The sequence below is a fragment of the Vicugna pacos genome, chromosome 16 (genome assembly GCF_048564905.1).
Source record: "Vicugna pacos chromosome 16, VicPac4, whole genome shotgun sequence".
Lineage (NCBI taxonomy): Eukaryota > Metazoa > Chordata > Mammalia > Artiodactyla > Camelidae > Vicugna > Vicugna pacos.
Genome location: NC_133002.1, coordinates 57,205,696 through 57,226,587, shown reverse-complemented (window position 1 = coordinate 57,226,587; position 20,892 = coordinate 57,205,696). Strand labels below are relative to the sequence as shown.

General features: G+C 56.7%; 1 protein-coding gene across 2 annotated transcripts in view; it reads right to left on the bottom strand.

Annotated features, from left to right (window-relative positions):
* The window catches only part of TTYH2 (tweety family member 2), a 35,242-nt gene extending 16,522 nt beyond the window's left edge, over positions 1-18,720 (bottom strand). For both annotated transcript variants that reach the window (XM_006199357.3, XM_072939520.1), the window contains exons 1-4: positions 18,527-18,720; positions 11,291-11,463; positions 6,576-6,687; positions 1,346-1,566 (exon numbers count right to left, since the gene is read on the bottom strand). In XM_006199357.3, coding sequence (XP_006199419.3) covers positions 1,346-1,566; positions 6,576-6,687; positions 11,291-11,463; positions 18,527-18,655 — 635 coding nt within the window. In that variant the 5' untranslated portion in view covers positions 18,656-18,720. The remainder of the gene's footprint in view (positions 1-1,345; positions 1,567-6,575; positions 6,688-11,290; positions 11,464-18,526) is intronic.
* Positions 18,721-20,892: the final 2,172 nt, after the last annotated feature.

The window sequence follows — 20,892 nt, the reverse complement described above, 5'->3', positions numbered from 1 at the left end:
TTTCTAAGGTTTAGGCACAAAATGGCTCTCATGTCACAGGATTAATCAGATGCCACTATTCTGGGTCACAGGTCACAGCCCATCCTTAGAGCTGACTGTTTCTTTCAGTCACTTGGGAGAAAGGCACTTTTGCATGTGAGCAAAAAAAAAAAAAAAAAAAAAATCTGGTGTGAAGTTCATCTGTGACATCCGTGCAGGCAGGGGAGGGAGCGCTGTCCAGAGCCGGGGGGACCTCATGAGCTTTCTGGCGTCAGGGTCCGTCCATCTCCTACCCCAGGGAAGGAGAGAGCCCTGGAGGGGAGGGCTCTGGCCAGAGGCCACCAGGAGCATTTTCTCTGGGTCAGCATTAGTTCAGCCTGGGGTGGAGCTTTCTCTTAAAGGGGAAATAAATCCAGAAGACCAGAGTAAACTGTGCAACGTTGGGGTGAAGACTCTGACCTCAGCTAGTGGCTTGAAGAGGAGGCAACGCATTGGGCAGAAGAAGGGGCACCTAAAGAGCTGGTACTTGCTCTTCAGGGCTCCTTTATCCATTGCTCCCCAGTGCCTCCTCCGTGCCAGGCGCCCTGCCCTGGGTGCACAAGGACCGGCACGCCGTGAGTGTGTGTCACCCTTCAGCCGGGAGCCACCCAAAGCTGAGACTGCTGCCTCATTTTGTGGTTTTCCCCAGAGTGACTGTCATCAGACCTTGTGCGTGGAGGGAGGGCAGCTGGTCCCTGGTCAGTTGGCCTGTGTCCAGTGCCTTCACCTGGGATGGGGCTTGGGGGATGGGGAGGCAGGGGAGATGGAAACGGAACTTCAAAGGTTAGATGATACAGGTGCGAGTCTGCATCCCATCCCCGAGACAGCAAAGGTGAGGGTGGTGCCTCCATCACTCAGGCCAGTGGCATCTCTGGGCTTGCTAAGGAGTTGGCATCGGGGAGGCTCTGTGCAGGCAGAGGCTGCCACACCTCCTCCCCTCTGCACCCTTGAGGCTGAGTCTGCAGGTACAGGGAACCTGGCTCCATACACTCTGGCAGGTGAGGAGCCCCTAACCACTGGCTCTTCACCCAGCATCAGCCACAGAGAATGCGGGTCCCAGAGGAGCTGCTGCGGGCTGGGAGGCTGGGTACAGCCTCCACCCCTGCGATTGTGGCTCCTCACTGCCCCTCTCTGGGGCTCGGTGCCTGCCCGTATAAACAGGCTGCACCACATACCCGCCACTCGGCCCCCACAAGCCCTCACGTTCTCTGATATCAGTCAATGGCTTATTAAGACCTTTTGGTGGCATCTCCTTGCCGGAGCCCGTGACGCTGTCTTGTGTGAAGGAGGCCGGTGCAGCCCCACTGCCCCTCCCTCAGCCCCTCACCTGTAATACTCCGCGTAGCCAGTCTGGTCGGCCAGCTGGGTCAGCTCTGAGGTGACCTCCCTCCACGTGGGCACCCCTAACATCTGGCTGAGGATGTTGCCCGCCATCTGCTGCACGAACTTCAGTGTCTGGAGGTAATCGCCCCGGGCGGCGAAGATCTCACTGAGCCGAGCCAGGTGCTGCTCGAGGTCTACCTTCATCTTCTGGGTGGTTCCAGACACCTGGGGAGGGGCGGGGCTTGTGAGTCTGGCCTCGGGTGGAAGGAGGCGAGAGGTAAGCCCTCTGCCTCTAAGTCTAAAGGAGAAGGGCTCGGCCTCAAATGAGTGCCCCAGGGGTGCCACCCCCAGCCCTGAAGAGATGCTGCTGTCTGGAGGGAGGATGGATGGTGGAGGCCCCTACGCCCCACCCAGCCTGCAGGTCCCTCCATCCCGGGGGCGGGCCCAACCTGACCTTAACCAGGACCTGGGCTCTAAGACGCAGTGCCTTACTACAGACAGCCCCACAGGGGGACACAGAAAAGAGAAGCCGTTTTTCTTCCTTGAAGATTGTCTTAGAACTTTAAACACTTTGGATGAAAAATTCTTTTTTGAGGATGAGGAATAAAATGTTGAAACCGAAGAGTCCCTCTGTTGCTACCTGACCTTCTGTTCCCACAATAGGCTTTCTGAATGTCTCACAAGAGAAAGGCTTTGTTGTGGAGCGAGCCACAGCTCACAGCGTCCTGAACCCGAGTGAGGGCAGAACAATGGAACTTTGAAATAACACAGGCAGAGCCGATCCTGCCTCCAACAGCCTGGCCACGTGACGGGGGGAGGAAGTCGGGGCCTTCTCTGTGTGCTCGCGCCCCCCCACTTTCCCCTGAAACGCCTGTCCGGCCTGGAGTTGAGGGGATCCTAAAGGAAGCTTCGCTCTATTCAAAAGTAGAAAAGGGAGGATGATGGCGGTGACTGTCCTGGGCTTACAGACAAGGACCACCAGCACTGGAAAGGGGGAAGGTGCTTCTTCACAGCCCAGATGCAGGGTCCAGGGACAGAGCCTGGGAACCCCACGCATGTCCCTCCCAAGCCTGCTCTGAGCCTGGGTGTCGAGAGGAAAAAGAGCTCGTTTGCTCCAAAACTGTCACACTTAACCAACAAGCACAAGGGGCTGGAAGCGGGGAGCGGGTGCTCACCCTCTGGGCAGCCTTCAGCTCCCCCAGGTCTGGAAGGAAGATAAAAATAAATAAGGTTGCGGAGCTTCCCATGGTGACAGCCCCATGGTAAGGAGATACGACACCACTCCTGGCAGCAAAAGCTGTTTTGTCGCCTTTGTTCGGGGGCTTGGGGGGGACTTGACAGCAACTTTGTGGCTTTTCACATCTGCGCTACGCTGGGAGTTCCTGGTTCCAGGAAAGAGAATGGCTCCTTTGTTTCCTTTTATTTTTTCAGTGTCAGCGACTTGTTCCCTTTCCCGGCTCCTTCCTGGGTCTTACAAGCTGGTTACGGACTAAGAGATACCAAAGGGCAGAGATACTGCACATGGACTTGTAAATACAGTAACTCAACCTCACCCTGATCAAGGTTCCTCTTCAATTCACTAAGACCAACAGACAAGGACTTCGCAGCCACTGATCCAGAGGCATTCATTAAATGTGAACCTTAGGAGCAGGGATCTTTCCACATTCCTACGTGATACGTAACAAGCTGTAGACCACAGGTGGTTGTCGTCTTATGACCTGCAAACTTCTCCTGTAAGACCACTTCCCTTCCACAGCTCCAAACGCTTAACTTCTCTATTTCTTAAATCCCTCCTTGGAAAAAACAAAAGCCAGCAAACATCTGCCAGGCCCTCCCTTTCCTCCTGATGTCTTCCCGTAGGAAACAAAACAAAATAGAAAAAATAAGAATCACAACGTTGACCTATTTACATCCCCCTTCCCTGCCCCCAGCTTCCCAAGTCCAGAGGTTCCGTGCAGAGCTCCCTGCAGGGAGGCACGGAGAGAGCTGCTCAGAGATGGAGCAGGGCTCTCCCATGGGGAAGAGAAACTCTTCAAACGAGACGGACAGCTCGGCTCCCCAGGCTGGGGCGGGGTCAGGCGAGCTAGCAGGTGGTGGAAGCTGTTGTTCCGTAGGATGGAGCAGGGGTTTTCCAGCTGCGGCGTCTGCGTGATCAGCTGGGAACTCATTACAAACGCACATTCTCAGCCCTGCCCCAGATCTACAGAATCAGAAACTCTGGGGTGGCCCCCACCCCAGCAATCTGTGTTTATCAAGCCCCCCAGGGGATTCTGATGCAAGCGCAAGTTTGAAAATCTCCAAGAGGAAGCTCCTTAAGTTAATGAGGTTTTCTAGAAGGGCAGATGGGCAGGGAGAGGAAGGGGTGAAGCCTCGGCCTTGTTGGGGCAGGCTCCCATCTCAGAGCCTTGGAGGGAAGGGCTAAGACGAGACCCCTGGGTTCTGGTTCTTGCTCTGAAATATACCAGTTCCCCACCCTGGGGCAGGAGTGCAACCTCTCTGTGCCCTTCGCCCAAGGGCTGCCCACAGGCCTGCTGCCGGCTCAAAGGAGAGCCCACGGGAGACACGGTGGCCACTGGAACATGTAGCTCAAACCGGGGTCAGCCAAGCTTTCACGGGACGTAGAGCCCAAGACCCTTATTTTAAGCTGAGACTCCATGGGGTGAGAAGTGCACCAGGTCCCTGAGTGAATCACTGGGGCTCAGACTGGGGGCACTGGATCCAGAGAAATTATCCACCCGGTGCTCCCAAAGGATCTTTCTGACCCCCCCCAAATCAGAGTCTGCAGCTGATCCAGAATCCAGCCAGGCCTGCCTGAGCCTTCAGCCACGCCCCCACCTATCGAGGCGCAGGGCTCCTGGAAGGGCGCAGGCACTGGGTTTGTGGTCCAGGAAGGGGAACCAGGGAGGGCCTGCTCGGCTCTGGCCCAGGTGTGGGTTGCCTGACTTGTCTCCCGAGTACCCTCTGCCCCCCAGTCCAAGCCTCCTCTCTCTCCTGGTGATTGTAGTAATATATATAATTACCGTAATTATAATAATGATATCATTATCTTAGTTACCCCATTTAGAGGGTACTTTGTAAATTACCACACACTTTCAAGGACCTTATCTCATCTAACATCATTTATCTGATATTTGGCCTTCGCCCCCCAGATCTGGGGAGCCCTCTAAGATCTGCTGCCTCCCCAGGAGCTCCTGGGACTGGGAGTGCTGGGTGCCCACCCCGAGGCCCAGACCAGCCCCGGAGGCCCCGCCAAGGACGCAGAGCCCTGCCTCTCCACCAGAGGGCACAGCCCACGCCTGCCCACGCAGAGCGGGCAGGAGGTTGTCATCAGGATGGAGGCAGCTCCTGGCCGGCTGGACCATCACTGGAGCAGGGACGCCTGCCTGAAGAGTGAGGACTCTTCAGAAATGGTGGAGAGAGGATGAGGGGCTGACCACCAGGGATGAAAGGAACCCTTCTGTTTGGGAACACAGGGGAATTTAGAGACATGGAGTCGGCTGCAGATGGCCCACCTCTGGCCCGGGGCGCTCTCAGCGCTGGGGCGGATGGGCCCAGCTTGGGGGTCTTGCTCTCAGCTCATCTGTCCTGGGGGATGAGGACATGAAGAACTCGAGTTTGCCATCAGGACGGCTCTGGGACTTTCTCCCTCAGCCCCCGGGGAGACAAAGGTCATTCCTTATAATGGTCACAAGGCAGCTAGTGAAGGTCATGGCTCTGGGGCTTTCCCGGGTCTGGGGCTGGTTCCTTCTTCTAGTGGTTCTGGTGCTGGTGGGTGGAGGAGCAGGAGGCAGAGCCTAGAGGCAGTAACCATGGAGCCTCACCAGGGCAGAGACGAGGGTGGGGGTACCCAGGGAGTGGGCTCCCCCCAGCCCCCCACGCGCTGGTCAACTGCATTTGGCCCCACGGACTGTCCCTCGGCATCTCCATCCCAGCCACCCCACCCTTGCCCATAGAGCTGCTGCAGCCCAGTGTCCAGACAGCTCTCAGTCCCTAGGGATGGGTCCAGGGGACACAGGGGGTGGATGGACGAGCTCAGCAGGAGAGCTGGGGGCACCCCAGGTTTGGCGTGCGGCCCTCAGCTCCCCAGGACTTTCTCTGAGGCCAGACCCACAGTACCCAGCCATCCCACCTGAGGAGCAGCAGAGCTGTCTCTTTAAGGGAGTCCCTCCTGGGGGGGGCAGCTGGGGGATTAAGGCCTTAGAGGAGCTTAAGGGAGAGGAGGGGCAATGAGGTCAGAGTCCTTAGCACCGGGACGATGACCACATGCTCAGATCAGGGCTGGATTTTGTGGCTGAGGCTGCCTGACAGAAATGGCCAGGCCTCTGCTGGGGGCCTGGCCCAGAGGAGATGGGGGACAGGGTGCATGTCCAAGAACTGGGGTCTCTGAAAACTGCCCTGAAGCCTGGCTCCTGGGGCAGCAGGGTTGCCGGGAAGTCGGCTAGAAAGACCCGGTGATTCCAGAGACAGTGCCAGGCGCTTGGGGCCAAGGTCTGTGTTTGAGAAAACCCTGATTCCCTGCCCTCGAGGCGCAGCCAGCGTACCTCTTCCTTTTGCTAAAAGCCCTACAGCTCCTCTGGACAGCCAGCACACCCTCCAGCCCGAGCTCCCAGCTGGAGGCAGGGTGCTCCGGAGTCCGGAGGACGCCTCGCCGGGTTCAGGCAGGGTCTCCCCGCCCCGCGGGGCTCTTCACTTGTTACTACTATTTTTAATGGAAGTACTGAGGGTTGAACCCAGGACCCTGTGCATGCTAAGCACACACTCTACCACTGAGCTATCCCCACCCCACCAATCTTTTTTTTTTTTTAATGGACTTCACTTATTTTTGAAGAGCATTTTCCCCCTTGACCTCTCCTAGACCCCACCCACAAGACTCTGTGTGCAGCACTGAAAGTGAACACAGACACACCGTGGGGCTGATTTTCCACATCCGGGGGCCCCTTGGACAAGTGGTACGATGCTCAGCTCTCCCGAAGGCCAGTGGGATTTGATGCCACGGCTGCCCCTGCCCCCCAGGACCCATCAGTTTTTCCTCCTTCAGTCCTCACTCCCATCCCTGCTGCCCCTCCTGGCCTGGGGAGTGAAATCATCCATTAGCTCCTGGCAGGACCAACTGCAGCCCCGGGGGGCATCCAGCCCCCTTGGAGCAGAGCTGGCTGGGATCTGACTGGGCCCTTGCTGTGACCACACTGACCTCATGGGCTGTGCCTGACCGGGCCAGCTGCCCCAGGCCTTACCAGCACATCGATCCCAGAGAAAGTGTGGTTGGCGTTGTCCAAGGAGTACATCAGCTGGTACACCCCATCGTTCGTCTCGCTGTTTCCATAGAAACCAACGCCCACCGCAGCACTGTGGGCAAGACCCCAAAGTTAGAGGTAACACCCAGAGGAGAAATTTTTTTAAAATATACTACTTTTTAGAGTCATTTTTAACTTCACAACAAAATGCATACACCCTGTGGTCCTTCATATGCAGACTCCCCTACTATCAACAGCCCCCACCAGGGACAATTGTTACAATGGATGAACCCACACGGACACATCATAATCACCCAAAGTCCATAGCTGATGTCAGGGTTGTTCTTGGTGTTGTACAGTCCTGTGCGTTTAGACAAATGTGTAATGTCATGTGTCGATCATTATTGTATCACAGAGCGTCACCGCCTGAAAAATCCTCTCTGCTCTCTGTTCATCCGTCCCTCCCCCCAACCCCTGGCGGCCACTGATCTCACAGTCGCCATAGTTTTGCCTTTTCCAGAATGTCATATGGTTGGAATCATACCATATGTAGCCTTTTCAGACTGGCTTCTTTCACTTAGTAATGTGCATTTAAGATTCCTCCGTGGCTTTTCATGGTTTGATAGCGCTCTGTTTTCTTTAAAGCACTGAATAATATTCCATTGTTTGGATGAACCACAATTTATCCATTCACCTACTGAAAGGCATCTTGGCTGCTTCTGGGTTTTGGCAATTATGACTAAAGCTGCCACAAACATCCATGTGAGTGGGTTTTGACTTTAGCTGAGGAGCTCTTCCCTGGGGGCAGGGGCGACGGGACAATGTCTAATGTTCCTGCAGGTGTGCGGGCGTTGGGGGCTGAAGGCTCAGGGCCAGCTGTCCCTGGCCTGGCCAGCTAGCCAACAGGAAAATACCGTCTGCTCGTCCCGTGGCTTTGAAAGATAGGAAACTGCTGGCTGGGCCCTAGGGATTTTGGGCCTTTTTTGTTTGTTTGTTTGTTTGAAGTACAGTCGGGTACGATGTGTCAGTTTCTGGCGTACAGCACAATGGCCCAGCCATGTGCATATATATACACAAATATATTCGTTTCCATATTCTCTAGGGATTTTGATGTAGTAGGTCTGGGTGGGGCTTAGGAACTGCTACCTTTGCCAGCTCCCCAGGTGACTGACACACGTTGGCTGGGGGGACCACTGCAAGACACCCCATCAGACATCTGCACGGGGTTCCGTGTCACCCCTCCTCTGCTCTCCAAGTCAGACGTGTCCCCTAGACCCTGGGCTCCGCCATCCTCTGGTTTTAGCTCTAACTGGTCAGCGTCGCCCTTAACGTTGGTGAAGCGCCCAGGCCCAGGAGGTGCCACCAGCCCCGAGCGCAGGGGGCTAAGGTCCTGGGGCCTCCCCCCCGCCACTGACCTTGTGATCCATGAACACCCCTGGATTTCTTCTCGGAAACTGCTGCTAAACCCAGGCGCTCTTCCTTCCTCTGATGCCAGATTGATTTTTTGTTTGGCTTTAACCAAAAGCAGAACTTTAAATCTATCCCATGAAATTTCATCTAGTTGCTTTTAGTCCAACATTCCAGTCTGAACAAATCATCTCAAATCTTGCCTCTGCCATTGATCATATTTTATCTGACTCACACCACTGGGGGCCCTCTCGAGACTCAGTAAACGGCCTCCTTGAGTCTTCATCCAAAACACACTGGCTTTGGGGGGAGAAATGAAGGCACATGTGCTCACACTTTTTCTTTAAACAGGACAGAACCTGGGGTGGAATCCCCTGGGAGACTGTTACAGCTATCTCCCTCCAAGGTGCCCTTGACCCTTTATTCAGTGTTTCTCAGGAAGTGGTCCATGGACCATGGGAATAAATGCCCTGGAGTAACTGTTAAAAGCGTGGTCTGAGGATGTGCATTTTAAAACAAGGCTCCTACCTGCTCCATGTGTCTCACACATGCACACACACACACACACGCACGCGCACACACGCACATGCTAGCTACAGTCTGGTGAACCAGTGTGTAAATCAGGATTCTCTGCATTCAACCAGAATTGTTCCACCAGATTTGAATCCACTTAACCGCACCACCATCCCGTCCACATTTCTCTACAGCATCCACAGAGATACTGGGAGGACCTTGATCAGATGCACAGCTGAAATATTTGTACGTCAAACGTATCCTATTTAGTAGCTTTCATTTATTTTTTAAATTTTAGTACACTCTGAAAAATGCACTTCGTTCGCTCCCCATGTTTCTAACCCTCTCTGCTTGTTCTCTGGTTGTGGTCCAGTGTTTTCTGGGGATTCGGCATCAAGCCAATGCTCTTCCCGCCTTTGGAGTCTCCCCTTCCCTGTTTCCCACAGTAGAGGCATTCGAGCTCTGCGTCTTCTCCTCGTCTGTGGATTTATCGGAGATGATGGCCCAGGAGGGGCCGTGTGCCCTGGCTGCTTAAAGACGGTCTCTCAGCTCCCCAAGCCATCACCTGTCCTGCCTGGGCCACAAAGACTGTTCCACTTGAGGGAAAAGACAGAATAGACAAGGTGGTGGTTCTGCTCTGTCTCCGGTATGACGACATCACTGTCTTTCCCAAACAGAAAATCACTGTCCCCCCAAAGAGAGGAGCATGGAGGGGCTCTCCTCATTTCCCTGTTGCCTTTTTGGGAAACCCTTGATCCTACTTTCTTCTATGGATTGAATCTCCCTTCTTCTCCAGGATTCTTGCTTTCAGAGCCCAACGAGACTTCTCCCTCCTAATCCCCCCAACCTCACCCTGTATCCCTTATCCCTTCTTCTTCTGCTTTTTTGACTCCCTTCCCTGCCTCCCTCCCTCAGACTGTGCCTCCGGTCTGAGCCCAACTCCCGCAAAGGTTATTGATCTCCACTGTATCTGCGGCAGGTCCCATCACCCAGCGGCACCTCTGCCCCAGCCCCTTCATCTGCTCCCTCTGCTCCAGCCACACTGGCTTTCCTTGGTGCCTTAAAGACTCCCTGCTCCCCTTCCCCTACCACAGGACCTTTGCACACACATACACCTCTTCCCTCTGCCTGCCAGTATCTCCTCCTAGTTTTGCCTAGTTCAGGCCTTCCCAGCCTATGGATCCTGGTACCCTGGTCACCCAGTAACTCCTGACTTGAGTGGGCTGTCCAAATTCATGCCTATGCCTTCCCTCCAAACTTACCCCTTAGTTTGTAATTATCCAAATCAAACCAGCCTATGATTCTCTGCCTCTCCGAACAGACCAAGAGCTATGAGAAGGCAGAACTGGTGGCCATTTTTCTTACCGCTGGCTCCCGGCGCCTGGCACAGATAAGTGGGGGAATGCTGAAGACTGAGTCACGCCACATAAACTCCTGTTTTGAGTTTTCCTTAAGCGGCAGGTAATGATGACTTATCCCAGTTGGCCCTCAGAGTCATTTTGCTGTTGCAAAGGAGTCTTCTGTCCTTTGTAGTATTTTGGGGGGAATCTGAGTTCCCAGGAGGGAGGGCTGCTTGTGTAGCAAGCACTGCTGGTTGCTCTGGCTGCTCCTTGTCCCGCCTCTTCCTGCCCACCCCATGCACCTCACTCTCAGGAGGAGGCTGTTTAACACCAGTTCCTTCACAGGAAGTCCCTCTCTGCTTTAGGGGAGTCATATTTGTCTTTGAACTTGTGACCGGGGCTAGAACTCTCTCCTTTAAGTTTACGATTAAGCTCCGGCCACATGTCTTGCCCAGCCCTGGGTCCCTTTCACGTGCTTGGTGCTTTGTCACCCCTGCAAAGCTCGTTTGGGGTCTCGCCTGTCGTTTGGCTTAGACCATCCTGACACTCAGGGAGGACGGGATCCTGAACATCGTCTAATGGATGGTGAGGTGAGCCGCTTGGGATGAGCCCCCCAGGGGTCCTCACTCCCAGGCTCACTGGGCCCCACCTTCCTCCCATCCTGCTGCCAAGACAGTGGGGCCACTCCTGCTGGGGGCTCTTGGAAGCCCCAGACAATTAACAACGAGGGATTCCAAGCCTCAGGCATGATCACCCCCAGAAGTGTGTCTGGTGGACCTGAGGCTTTGGAAAAAACCTCTGTAGCTACAAAAGCAAGAAAAATACAACAACTCGTGAAAACAGGGCCCGTGTGTGTGTGGACACCGCCTGCCCAGCCCAGCCCAGCTCTTGCACGAAGTTAGAAATCCTCCCTTGGGCCCCCAAAGCAAAGAGGACCCGGCTGATGGCACTAGGAACAATTGATCTTGTGAGAAGATGGAATTAATCTGAGCTTGAGTCAGACTGTCTGATTGCAGACCCAGGGCGGTAGTTGGAAGGGGACAGGACACCGGGCAGAGACGCCCTCTGCTCAGGAATGCCACTGAGAAACTGCTCAGGGAGCTCCCCGCTGGGCTGGAAAGGTCCGGACACGCTAGGGAGCCTCCTGTCACCATCCAAGACGTCTGATTCCCGCTGCCTGGTGGGGCAACATCACTCATCCCAGAGACAAGCTCTCCCATCAAGGTACCCAGCGCTCAGCCAGGAGAATGTGGCCAGACAGCTGAAGAGCGCCTTGGGGTTTGTCGGGGGCAGGAGGTAGAGGGCGAGGAGGGGCACGTCTTGGTCATGGGACTGACCCATTGGCAAGATGACAGGCCCATTTTTCTTCCGCTGTGTCTGCCTCGTGCCCTCACATTGAGAATCCCCCCTCTCCCTGAGCAGCACACGCCGGGCCCAGCGCGGGGGCACACTCACCAGCAGATGAGCCCGGCCAGCACGGCCGTCCAGGTGACGCAGCAGGAGTGGCGCCTCTTGGTCTGCACCGCACCATCCCGCCCGCAGCAGCACGCGCAGACCAGGTAAGCCGCGAGGAAGATGAGGTTCAGGCCCAGGCAGACGGTGACCACCAGCCCCAAGAACAGCAGTGACTGCAGAGGAAGAGGCCTGGGGTCAGCACTTGGTCCGCGGGGGTGGTGTCAGGAAGTGCCCAGCCCTCGGGCCCTGAGCACCTGCGGGACTGAGCTGTTGGTCTGACATCCATCCTCCCAGGACCGAAGCTCCTGCCTGCTCTGGACACAGAGTGCCCAGCATTCACGCTGGGTTGGGGAGTGGGGAGCTCAGGTGTGCGTGGGGACAGGGGACAGGAGACAAATAGAGGAAGGAGGTGGAGGAGCTCTAGGTTTGTTGCTGACACACCTGGATGAAGATATGGACCAGGCCTGCCATATCTGATGGATGCTCTGAGCTGCTCAAGGCACAAGGCAGGAGCTGTCAACTGACAGCAAAGTCTGTGGGTGACGCCCTGTGGGGCTGAGGGAGACAGACGAGCAGAGGGCCATCCACGGGATCAGAGCATCCGAGGCCTCCCGGAGGACATGAGGCTTGGGCGGGACGTCTCAGACCTCAGTGGGACCTGGGACAGGGCCGGGAAGGGATGGCCTGGCGTGTCTGCTTCCTCTGAGCCTTGTGCTAGGTGTTGGGGTCCATCTCCAACAAGAGGCCAACTCTGTGCCGGGGAGGTGGGGAGAAGTCAGGGGACGTACCTGGGGAGTCCCTTTCGCCACATCCTGAAAGGGACAGTGACCCCCAGATGCCAATGTTGGCAGCGAAGCCCAGAATTCTAAAGGGGAGGAGGTGCCATGTCGGGCCCGCTGAGCACCTTGGGGTCCTGCAAAGGGAGCTGCTGTCTGTCAGGAAGCCCGGATTCCCCCAACTCCTTGCCTTCCAATCTCTGGACTCAGTCAGATGGACACCAGATGGCATCAGCATTGGTGGCCACCAGCCAGGGCTGGACCTGGCTCTACGTCAGGCTCCTGAGCTGACAGCCTCACCCTTCTCGCCAGGTGCCCCCAAGCGGTTCCCCGCCCAGACTCTCAGCACTCAGGTCTGGGCTGTCGGGGCGGGAGCCTGTATGGGGGACTCAAACACGGGCGGTGGTGGTCGGCGGCGCGGTGGGGTGGGTGCCGGAGCCCTTCCAGTCTAGCCAGAGAAAAGACTTACGTGGGAATGTGCACACACCAGGAGGCAACCCCGAACGGAGGCTGGGGTCTGCAGTCCTGAGACTCGGGGCCATTTGAAGGGGAAGCGAGGAGCCTCAAAGGGCCCGCTCAGCTGCTTGGCCCTGTGAGAGCTTCGGCTGGCCCTGGGACCCCTGATGTGACCTGCTCTGCTGGTCACCTGGACCGACAGTCTTCTGAGACTCATGGACAAATGGCCAAAGCAGTGGGAACAGCCCAGAAGATGTCTCACTTGGGAGTGGGGCAGGTGGTGTGACTTAAAGTGTGGCTTTCACATCCATCTGGGAAAAAATGTTTCATGGATTCTGCCAGGAACTCATCCCCTCCCCCTCCCCCACCTCAGCAGCATGGATGGTAAGCCTCCTCCTCCAGGCAGCTGGGAAGCCCCAGCGGACCTAAACACATCCCCCTTGTCCTAGTGACAAGGGCTGGAGCTCCCCAGCCTGGACCACTAGGCCTGGCCCATGGACTGACCCAGAAGGCTGGCCTGGGGACACAGTGGAAAAGAGCCGCCCCCAGCCCTTGCTCTGCCTGGAGGCCCTGTAGCCCCGGGCCAAGGCGACAACGGCCAAGGACGGATGGGGATTCAGAGCCTTGCTATTCAAAGTGAAGCTCAGTGACCCTGTGCATTGACATCTCCTGGAGCACCGAATGCACCATCTCAAGCCCCACCCTGGACCCAGTGAGTCAGAACGGCACCTAGAGATGATCCCAGGAGATTTGTATCCCCTCTGCGTCTGGGAAACACTGATTAGAGTCAACAAACTCTCAAACTGTTTACAGTAGCTTAACCTTTTCTTCAAACAGACTCCTTTAGCAGAACGGGAAGTACAGGGCCTCCTTTGCCTGAGGAGTGGTGTAAATGCCCAGCTTTGTCCTGCCCACCGCCCCCCCAAGGCCTGAGGCCCATCTGTTAAAGCCCAGGATCCACTTAACAATTTGCAAACCACTCTGCAGCGTGCCTACCTCATGGCCAGTAATCCCACTCCGGGATTTACTGTTCACCATGAGATGCAGACCCAAAGGTTCACAGCAACTTCACACTGCGGCCAGAGCCAAACACCGGAAATACCCTAAATGTCCACCACCAAAAGAACAGATACAGAAAATGTGCTATGGCCACCGAATGGAATACTATGCAGCCATGAAAAGTCAACTGCAGCTACAACCAGTGATATGGGTGAATCTCACAGATGTAAGGTTGGAGGAAACAAGCCAGACAAAACGGCAGAGACTGCGTGGCTTAACTGATATGAAATGCAAAGCCAGAGAAACTCATCTGGAGTGACAGAGGTCTGAATAGTAACTACCCTTGGAAGGGAATGGACTGAGAGGGAGCCTGAGGGAGCCTCCTGGGGGGTCAGGAAGATGGTGTCATGCACACGCACACGTGCATTGTTGTGATGTACACTTAAGAGCGTGCACTTTTCTATAAATTAATCCTAACAACAAAAGACCTGGATAAACCTTCCGTATAGATTAGAGACTGGTTAGTCAGCATTAAGACTTCCCCCACCTGTCCCTGACGTCCAGCTGGCCTCCTGGACAGTCTCACTCTCAATCTCCCTCCAAACAGGAAGACCCACCGGTTCTACCACGGGTCCCCACCCAGCAAGGAAGGACCTCCAGGAAATAATCTCGACTTGGGGTGGTGCCATTCTGAGCTCTCCAAACCACGCCCTGAGTCCCCGTGATGTTCCCCTGTTTCTCACCCTCACAGCCCACTCCGGCTTCCTGACCTTCTGCAAGCCCAGTCTCATGGGCAGGGTCCCGGGATTCCCAGGCTGGGGGGGCCTCTCCAAGCTGGGGGTCTGGCCTCGATCTGGTTTCCCATAATTCAGCTCAGTCCCAGGGAGGCCATGCCTGGGAAACCCAAACATGGAGGCCCTTTGGTTAGCAGCTCACCTCCAGAACTTTTCTTAGGTGCTGGAGCACAGGGACAGGGCCGGAGGTGGGCGGGAGGGAAGGAGGTGGGAGGGAAAGAGGAAGGAGGGGTTGGCGGGGAGGGAAGAGAAGCCCGCAGAACCATCTCCCACAGCCACCTTGGTGTCACCGGCCACCCTCTAACAGGCAATTATTTTCTTGCTCCTAATTAACACCGCGGGTCCCCGTGTGCGTGGGGTGGGGAAGGGTGTTAGCGGGACACCCTCCTGTCCAGAGGAAACCCGGAGCTCTGCTCACATGCCCTCCAGCCCTGGCACAGCCTGTGCCCTGCACAGTGCCCTGTGGCCGCCAGCATCTCCCTGTCCCACCCCAACACCAAGACCACAGGCCCCACATCAGGGCTCAGACTCCAGCCTCTCTCCTCATCAAAGTGACTTCAATTAGTTCTGGTTTGTCACTTTATAACGAGAAACCAGAGCGTGAACCCAGGACCTGAGCTGGGGTCCGCAGTGACCGATTGGCATCTGGAACGCCGAGGCTGCAGCTGGACCCCAAGGGGCTTCTGCACTCGGGCAGGGGAGGGGCAACGGCCTGAACACCCCTCACCCCAAGACCCCAGGAAACAGAGAGTAAACCAGCCTAGAGGTGAGACCAAGGGGAGGAGCTGGGGGAGAGGAGACTGGAAAGGGTTAAGCCCCTCCTGCCCCCAAGGCAGGGTGGGATGGGGGCAACGGGAAAGCGGAGAGGGGTTGGGGGGAGGGGGAAGGCAGCGTGATTGTCTGGTGACCATGACTCAATATCATGGATGAGTTGGATGAATGGGGCTTCCTCATCCCAACCTTGGCTCCTCTCAAATCCTGATGGCTGGTCTCCCTCCCTGGTCTTTCCTCCCGAGAACTGCCCCCAAGTTGGGGGGCAGGGGGACCCCTGTAGTTCTGGGTCTAGCCCCCATCCTGTCCCCTCCTCCAGCCTGAGGACAGATACTTAGGACTCTCCAGGGAGTCTGTGAACGGAACCACCTTAACTTAACACATGAAAATACTTGCCTACGTGTAAACAGATAAGATCATCTCCTCTCCTTCCCGATGCACCCGATGCACCAAAAGGATGGCTGGTCTCCTGATGCAGGGAAAGGAAGGATGGAACAGAAAGGCACAGGGGGCTCCTGCACGTGGGTGGCAGCAACAGTTAATGTCTGCTCAGCATTTTAGAGCTTACACACCTCTCAAGTACATGAGATCATCAGCGTCTGGTCTCCTCGCCATGGGGAGATGGGTGGAGGTGAAGGAGGAAACTGGAGTTTTGTTCTGGGAGACACAGCTGGAGGCAGTGCCACGTGCCCTTTCTGTTGTCCCCCGTTCTGCGAAGTGGACACCTGGCTGGCTGGGGTCTCCTCCTTGCCAAGCCATCAGACATGGGCCACGTGCTTTTACATCCACTAACTCATCGGGTCCTTTTATGAGCTCTTTGAAGTGGGAATCCTCCCCATCTTCCATCCTTCTCACCAGTCAAAGGTAAGAAGGCTCAGGCTGAGAGGTCGGGGCTGCTTCCCTCCTAGACACACAGCCACGACGTGCAGCGGAGCTGGTGCTCGCCTCGCCTGCCTCTGCAGATGGGGTACTGTGCTTGGAAACGGGGCTGAACCTCAAGGCCAATCTGCGTAACAATTGATATCCCTGGGTCCTACCGAGTACTATGGGACCGACCGTCTATCCACTGAGCATGTCACGTGGAACATCTCACTTAATACTTGCAGAGGAGGAAAGCGAGGCTCAGAGAGGTACAGACACCTGACAGGTGCACACAGTAAGTGACAAAACTGGGATTCCAACCCAGACAGCTGGAAGGCACAGCGCCCATCCCAGCCACTCAGCTGCTGCAGTAGCACCGGGCCCAGAAGGCCTTGGTGGCCTTGGTTATCATGTCACCCCATGTCTGGCACACTGCTTGTCCCCAATCAAGTTTGCTGAGTACTGAGGTGACAGTGGAAGGTGTCCAATCTGTGGTTTTAACCGACCTGCTGCCTGATGCTGGCAGTGACTGCTGCTCAGGAGGAAGGGGATGTGCAGGAGAGAGACCCGTGGTCAGGCCACAGGGGAACTTACCAAAATAGGAGCCACCTTCAATAACACCCAGAGCCAGACTTCCCGTCCAGGCCCTCCCACACTCACCCCACACTGAATGCCCTCAGGAGGCCCCCGCAGGAACAGGCAGTTGGGGTGGGGCCAGGTGACAGGCTGCACAGGAGCAGTGGCCCGGGGGGAGGGGATGCCCCAGGAGTCATTTGATGCCAGTGCAGTGTACAGGGTCTGAACCTGGGGAGGAGAGGGGCAGGGGATGTGAGTGGTCTCTTTGGCTCAGCTGTCACCTCTCCAGGGGACTGGGGGATGGGGCATGCTCAAGCCCCGCCAACCACAGCTGCTGGCCAGACAGGAGCTGTCTCTGGGGTGCGGGAGGGACCTTCTCCCACTCCCCACACCCAAAGGCCTTCTCCAAAGGTTTACAATTGCTCCAATGGAAAGGAGAAAACTCTGATCAGAGACACGAGGGCCAGATCTGGGGCGCAGGGTTTGGGACACACGGACACGGGACAGACAGACAAACACACACACACACACACACACACACACACACACACACACAAGTAACACAGCTGTCTCTGAAATCATATCCGCCTCTTTTCATGCATTCACAAGCAGCGGAAGATGCCCTGGAGCTGTCCCCAGGCAGCCACATTCTCAGGGAATGCCTTCCACAGGCAGGGGAAAACAGACGGGGAAAAAGGCAAACCCCCGGACTGGCCTCCTCCATGGATCCCAGCCTAAAAGCAGGAAGGGGTCCTGATTTTCCCCTCCTTCTGGAATGGCAGGCACCAGCTGCCTGGGGCCCGAAGGAGGCAGGGACACTAGGGGTTATTATTAGAGTCCCTGTCACTGGTGCCCTGCAATACCCTACTGGCTCAGGATCCCTGCTGCCCTGCAGGAGAAAGTCCTGGCGGGGGGAAGAGGTGACCAGCTGTCTCCCGACTCAGCCTCCCTGGAGGCCCTGTTCTGCCCGGCCTGGTCCCACACCCTTGGCCCCACACCAGGAGATTGTGGAGAACCTAACACAGCAGGCAGAGGCTGTGGGGGGGGGGGGGGTCAAAGTCCTGAGATGGGAGTAGAGCTCTGAGTAAATGGGCCCCATCTTGGGCTTCCCAGGCCCGGAATCTTTGACCCAATGGAAAACTGACTCAGCCTGGCTACAGGGGCTGCAGTGGCTTGGCCAGATCTGAGAAGGCTGGGAGATTCTGCAGATCTGTCTGGGCAGTGAAGTCTGGGGAGCACTTCTCCCCTCTAGGGGTGCAGAAACCTCAGAGAGAAGGGCCAGCAGAGCAGGGAAAGGGCAGAAGTGGGAGGATGAGAGGACCATCTGGCCAAGAAGCCAAGACCCCAGAATCGAGGGCTGACAAGGTACGCCTGTACAGAGCAGGAGGGGGCGCGGATGTGAGATGGGGCTGATGGGGGGGCCACCTTCCTGGCTGGGGGTCCACACCCCTTCTCCCCCAGCTCTGCGACCTTCCAAGCGGGGCCCAGGGGGCGGCTTCCACGCCGCAGGAAGGGGCTGGGGAGGGGTACGGTGACCAACTGGGAGACTCCGGTCAGTTCTGCCCAAACTTCTTCCAGGCCACACAGACCCGCAAAGAGACAGCCTGTCTTGTAACCTCAGAAGGAGGTAAACCTCGGGGTGCACTTCGGCATCCTCCCCGCAGCCCGACCGCCGGGATTAGCAGGTAAAAGTACAAACGCCCCCACCCCGCGCCGCGCTGCCCTCCTCGGCGCTCAGCCCCATCCCCCGCAGGCAGCCTCCGCGCCCTTCCCCCCGTGCCCCAGAGGCCGGCTTAACTCCCATTTTTCCAGTTGTCCCGGCCCATGAGGTTCCCAGACGGGAGGGTTGTGGGCCAAAGATCGGAGGGAAAAGAGGAGAGGGGGGAAGATGCTGCGGGGGAAGAGTGGAGAGTGATGTGGAGGCGTGTTGAGAGCAGCGGGCTGGCAGGGGCAAGGCGTGTGTGGGTACTTGGGGCGCCGTCCGGGGTCCGGCGCGCACTCACCTCCTGGTAACTCTCATCGCGCGGCCTGAAGGTGCTGTCTACCGGCTGCAGGCGCAGGCCGAGGTGCGGGACGCTGTGCAGCCACACCACCCACCAGGGCGCGATGTACTCCACGCGCGCCGCCGGCATGGCTCGGCAGAGTGCGCCCGCTGTGGCCGCCGCTGCCACCGCCCGCCGGCCGGCGCCGCGCGCCCGCCCCGCCCCAGGCCCCGCCCCGGGCCCACCTCGACCCCGCCCCACTCTGGTCTAGGCCCCGCCCCTCCGGCGCGCGCCATCCCCGCCCCCTCCGGGGCCCAGCCCCCTCGCCCTGGGCTCACCCTGGGGCTACGAGGGGTCGTGCCCAAGAACAGGAAGCCCTTTTCTGGTCTGGAATCTGTCCTGGACCTAAGGGCGAAAGAGGTGGAAGGAGTGAAAACAGCCCTCAGAAGTCTCCAGAATCTGTTCTTAACATCAGTCTATAGGTTTTCGAACTTCTGGTTTCTTAACATCAGCGCAAGTATATAGAGTGTCAGTGAGTGCAGCGAGCAGTGGCGGCTTGAGAGAGAAGCCGGCCGTTCCTAGCACTTTTAAAAAGTAGTGAAGTGACCGATTGGGGACCGAAGGGAGCAACATTCAGTCCCTGGGTCTCAAGTTCTAAATTCAGTCTCATCCATGATTGAGCGTCCGCTGTGTAAACCACGTGGACTCAAAGACGGGGCCTCCAGAGCCCCAGCCCGTCTGCCCAAACAACTGACGGGTGCCGCCTGGAAAGCCCGGGGGATTGGAAAAAGCAGCCGGTTCTTCCTGGCTAGCGGGACCGGGACCGGGCGGGCCTCCTGGGGAGAAACCCTTGAGCTGTCCCTAGGGGAGGGGAGAGGTGGGGAGCGTCGGGAGCGCGGGGAAGGGCCGGGCATCCCGGGGGTACGCCAGAGCTGTCAACAACACAAATATACTGAGCGCCTACTATGTGCCAGGCACTACTGTGTCCGTGAACAAAAGCAGACGGAAACTTTTGCCGGGAGGGGATCGCACTTCAGAGGGCAGGTGGCACCAGTGCACACCTGAAGACGTACGCCGCGTTGTGTTGGAGGCGCTCTGGGGAAAAGCAGAGCTGGGTCAGCCGATCAGAATGCGTTGCTGGGGGCGGGGGGCTTGCAGTTTCGGATCCGACAGAGCCTCGCGGGCAGAAAAGGTCTTGGTCCTGAGACCCTAACCGCGTGCCGTGACTGCGGTTCGCGAGGCGAGGGAAGGAGGGGTAAGGCTTGGGACAGGGTCGAGGGCAAGGTAAAGGGTCACCTGAGGTCTGTGAAGTGGGAATGGGGGGAGTTAAGGGGTCCTGACAGGATCGTGCTCGGGTTGCAGACAGTCTGAGCAGTGGGAGCGAGGGGGGGCGGAGACACCTGTGAGAAGAGGGACCCCAGAGAGACTCCTAGGTTTCTGGCTTGGGAAACGGGATGTATGAGAGTGAACCGTCAGCAAACACACGTGGCTGCTGGAGGGGGACAGCCCACAGACCCCCTCTTCCCCTATCAGAGATCCAGGGCTGGGAGATGAAGCCCTGTTCTGTAGTAGAAACCACTCTCCTCCAGGTGGCCACGAACAGGGTCAAAGTTCCCTGAGTCCGACTGCGGTCATCCCATCTGCGCATGCCCAAAGCTGAGGCTTGGGAAACTGGGGACACAGACACTGGAGATTACTGGTTCCTCTCACAGGGATTTTCTTTCATTAATTGAACAAAGTTTGAGCACTTTCTCTGTTCTAGGAAGTACAGTGATGGATAAAACATACACATTCCTGCCTGTATGGGGTCTAAAGTTTAACAGGTGAAGGGAGGTAGCCTTTATCCCACATAGTGGTTAACCACAACCCCCCTTAAGAGCTGTCAGGAGACCACGGTCAGTCGGTATGTAAGGGGGACAGAGTCTGGGGCGGGGGGTGTTTCCTGAAAAATGGCACGTTAGAACTGAAGGATGACCGTGTGTCAACTCTGGCTGTCCTGTTGGAGGGTTCGGAGCAGAGGGACAGTGCACTATGAGATCTGGGACCACAGGGGCCAGAAAGAGAATCAGTAAATGCCAACCCCAGAGTGAGGGGAGTGACTGGAAGGAGAGACTGGAAAACTGCACTGAGGGAACTTTGGGGCAATGGAAATATTCTTCCTGGATTGCAGTGTTGGTTACACAACTGTAAATGGTTGTCAAAATACACACATCTGTATACCAAAGAGGCTGAGTTTCACTGAATTAAACCTCAGTTAGCCTTACTTTAAAATAAATATATCTAAACAGAGAGAGAGAGGTATGGGCCAGATGGCCCCACAGGCCCTGGTAAAGGCTGTGGTCTCTGAACCAGCCACGTGCGGAAAATGGACCAGAAGCGACTTCACA